This window comes from Penaeus japonicus, unplaced genomic scaffold (assembly GCF_977035675.1).
Source record: "Penaeus japonicus unplaced genomic scaffold, GWHDUDI00000001_assembly GWHDUDI00000002, whole genome shotgun sequence".
NCBI lineage: Eukaryota > Metazoa > Arthropoda > Malacostraca > Decapoda > Penaeidae > Penaeus > Penaeus japonicus.
In genome coordinates, this window is record NW_028234404.1 from 11827781 (window position 1) to 11832048 (window position 4268).

Genomic DNA, 4268 nt, shown 5'->3' on the forward strand with positions numbered 1-4268 from the left:
TTATTGTATAGACCCTTTGTCTGGAATCACATGCCTATTTTGCGTGGGTTATTAGAGTCAACACTCTAAGACACCCATCACCCATCTAGATTCTCCACTCACGCCCGTCGTTAAGACCCGAGTACCTGTTCGTCGTATGAGGCTGCGATGAAATGGTGACATCTTGACAAGAAGCAACACGAGGAACTTATTCTGATAGGAACAACCGGCGAACTGTTCGCTCTGATGCAATTCCTACTCTTGTTTTTTTTTTTTTTTATAAGATTGTACATTTGTATAGAAATAAGTTATTACCCTAATTCTAATATCATAGTAAGTCGATGTCATGGCTGTTGTATGAATGATTCTGTTGCAAGTTGTGGAAGTGCAGTAAACAGGTAACTATGTACTATTGGTTAGCCTAAACATACAAGAAATGGACATTGTTGTAGGTTGTTTTGGTAATTACAGTATTTTTGTAATTATTAAATAAATTCACATGAAATATGTGAATTGATATGATCATGTATTATATAATATGATACATAGAGACATGTAAACACAGATGCTGGTTGTAGGGAAAGCAAGGCAAGAATAAGAAAGTAACTGAGACGAAGATGAGGAGACACATACAGAGAGAAAGATCAAGAGACAAGGGGGGGGGGGAGAGAAATAGAATTAAGGGACATATACATACAGAGAGAGAATGGAAAAGGGATGGAGGGTGAAAAAGATGAGATGATAATAATGATAATTGTGGATGGTGTTGTAATGATAATATTGGTAGCATGATGATAAAAAGGAAAAAAAAGGCCGCTGATTATCGTCATTTTAATCAATTAAATAAATGGTAACAATTACGACAAACGTACTCGGTACACTCTCTCCTTTCTATTCTTCTCCCTCTCTCTCTCTCTCACCTTCTCACCCTCCCTGTATTGGGTTACTCTGCTTGGATCGTTCAGAGCACCTCACAAATAACTGGATGGAACAGGAAAACTAGCGATCACTTGTATGGCTTTTGTCAAGTGAAGAAGCGCGATGCAGCACTGCAGAATATACGGGATGTCTTGCTGGAACAGGACGGCGATGACGCGCGCGGGACGAGGTCTGCCCCGTCAGGACAGACTATGGGACGAGGTTCTTTTCTGACGAGGGTCACGCGTCAACACCCCTCTCTTCGGGGTGTTCTGGGCTTAGGTCAGGGTGGGGAAGGTCCCTCGAGGCCAGGAGGGAAAGCCCAACGGGTATGCCCATGTGGTATGAAGCGGCCATGCGGCGCGGGGCATCGCTTGGCGCCGCCATCTTAAAACAGGCGAACGCCAGAGTATAATCCTGTTTCTCTCTCCTCTCTCTCTTTCTCTCTATTTCTCACTCTCTCTTTTTTATCTCTCTCTTCTCTTTCTCTCTATTTCTGTCGCAATCGCCCCCATATATATTTTTGATTTATTCTTCCTCTCTGTTTCTTTCCCCCTTTCTCACTCTCATGCTCATTTCTTCCGCTCTTTCACTTTCTATTTCCCTCTTTCAATTTCTCTCTGTTGCTGGCAATCCTTTGCAAATAGTTTTTGGATGTCAAAATATACCAGTAGGTCATTGTGTCATTATCACTGTCATCACTACATTTATAATTATTTACTAGATTCTATTGCTATTATGATCATTATCATTATCATAATTGTCATTATCTTAATTATTGTTTGAATCATAATTGTTATCTTTATTACTATTATTTTCACTAACATCATTATTACTATAATCATTATTATTATGGAGTATAATAATTATGTCAGACAATGACATGTAGTTTAAAATAATCATATTCTTGTATGGTGAGCAGGAGACATAACCTCATTAACCAACATAAGTTTGGTTAATGTTGAAATCACAATTATTCCACAACTAAAGACAAACAAAAAACATGTGAACACAAACCTACATGTATTATTACATAAATATGTAGGCATGAATGTGTGTAGACATATCAGTGAAAGAAAGCAACACACATACACACACATATACATATATACATACATACATATGCATGCACATATATACCTATATATACATACGTACATATATGTATGTATGTATATATATATATACATATATATATACACAGTGTGCCTCCACATGCAAGAGGGAGAGCCAGCATCTCAGCACATGGCCTGACTGTTCACCGCCTGAGCCATCAGCTGCAAAGAAAAAAAAAGTCGGTCTCATTCATTGATTAGTTATCAACTTTAGACATTGCTACTGTTTTGTATTCAAACGCTCTTGTGCCATAATATCTATGCACGTCTGTGTCTGTTTGTGCTTTATTTTATTTATTTATTTATTTATTTATTTATTTTTATTTTTATTTATTTATTTTATTTATTTATTTATTTATTTATTTGTGTGCGTGTGTGTGTGTGTGTGTGTGTGTGTGTGTGTGTGTGTGTGTGTGTGTTCAACAACGGTGTTATTCTCCAGTGACACACTCACCTTCTTACGGAATTCGACGACGACGTATAGGAAGTAGATCCTGATGCCAAAAGACAAAATGCTTGTGAGAGCAGAAGCACCCATGGTGAAAACTGAAACAAAGCAGCCCACGACTCCAAGGCCAACGCAGATACTTTCCCAGATGATCCAGGGAAGGATAAACCCATGACGGTTCTGAAATAAAAGAATCTTTGACGTTTTTTTTTTCTCTTTTCTCTTTCCCACTCTCTCCTATTCTCTGTCTCTATTCTCTCTCCCAAACACTCTCTTCTCTCTCCTACACTCTCTCTCTCTTTCACACTTCCTCTCTCATACTCTCTCTCCTACCATATTTCTCTCTCTCATACAATTTTTTATTATTCTATTTCTCTCTTATTCTATCTATTTCTCTTCTCTCTCCCTGATACTATTTCTCTCTCATTCTCTCTTTCATACCATTTCTCTCTCTCATACTCTCTCTCTTTCATACTCTCTATGCCTCTTATACTCTCTCCTACTGTCTCCTACTCTCTCTCTCTCTTACTCTCTTTCCTACTCTATCTCCTACTACTCTTACTCTCTCTCTCTAATTTTCTCGCTCTCTCATTCTCTCTCTCATACCCTCTCTCTGTCTCATGCCCTATCTCTCTCATACCCTCTCGCTCTTTCATACTTCTTTATGACTCTCTCATTTCTCTTTCTTACTCTCTCTCTCCTAATACTCTCTTTCTCTCCTAAAATCTCTCTCTTTCTCTCCTAAATTCAGCTTATCATTATCCTTATCCTTATCTATCTCTCCTACTCTATCCTATTCTATATCTCTCAGACTCTCTCTCCCCTACTCACTCCTGCTCTGTCTTCTACTCCCATTCTCTTTCATACTCTCCCTCTCTCTCTCATACTCTCTTTCTCCTACTCTCATATTCACTCTCTCTTACTCAATTGCTTTCTTTCTCTCATACTCTTTCTCATTCTCTATATCTCTCTTCTCTCTCACTCATACTCTCTCTGTTTCCCTCATACTCTGTCTCTCTCATACTCTCTCTCCCACTGATACTCTCTCTCTTACTCTCCTACTCTCTCATTCTTTCTCATACCCTCTTTCTCCCTCATACCTTCTATCTTTCTCATGCTCTCTTTCTCTTATACCCTCTCTTTCATACTCTATCTCATATTCTCTCTTTCATACTCTCATAGTCATATTCTCTCATGATTTCTTTCTCTCCTACTCTCTCTCTCTCTTTCTTTCCTAATCTCTCTCTCCTAATAGTCGCCTGATATTTCTTTCTCTCCTAATCTCTCTCTCTCCTGATATCTCTTTCTCTCCTAATCTCTCTTTCTCTCCTAATATCTCTTTTTCTCCTAATCTCTCCCTCCTCTCCTAATCTGTCTCTTTCTCTCCTCATCTCTCTTTCTCTCCTACTCTGTCTCCATTTCTTGTAAGTGTAAATGTATCTTTGTGTATGTGTGCGCGCGCGTCTGCGTGGGCCTGTTTGTATCTGTATCTCTTCGCGTGAATGCATCCATGTGTGTGCGTTATGCGTGCGCGCGCGCGTGTGTGTTTAATGAAAGTGAACATTATTCACTTACCTTTCCGGCACCGAACAACAGCAAGATGATGGCGATGGTTGAAATGGAGACAATAACAAGGAGGACAATGGCCATGACTCCAAATTCTAAAAAAATAAAAAATAAAAAAATATATATATTATATATACATATATAGACAAATATATACATATATATAGGCAACATTTTCTCTCGTAAAAATGATAATTCACGTTTTCTTTGCATCCCCTTCATTAATGACGCCATGCTTACCT

At 38.5% G+C, this 4268-nt stretch overlaps 1 protein-coding gene across 2 annotated transcripts in view; it reads right to left on the reverse strand.

Annotated features, from left to right (window-relative positions):
• Positions 1 to 796: 796 nt before the first annotated feature.
• LOC122256202 (uncharacterized) overlaps positions 797 to 4268 on the reverse strand; it is a 6753-nt gene continuing 3281 nt past the window's right edge. For both annotated transcript variants that reach the window (XM_086547125.1, XM_086547128.1), the window contains exons 3-6: positions 4267 to 4268; positions 4036 to 4121; positions 2467 to 2640; positions 797 to 2174 (exon numbers count right to left, since the gene is read on the reverse strand). The exon at positions 4267 to 4268 is cut by the window's right edge and continues 59 nt beyond it. In XM_086547125.1, coding sequence (XP_086403251.1) covers positions 2136 to 2174; positions 2467 to 2640; positions 4036 to 4121; positions 4267 to 4268 — 301 coding nt within the window. In that variant the 3' untranslated portion in view covers positions 797 to 2135. The remainder of the gene's footprint in view (positions 2175 to 2466; positions 2641 to 4035; positions 4122 to 4266) is intronic.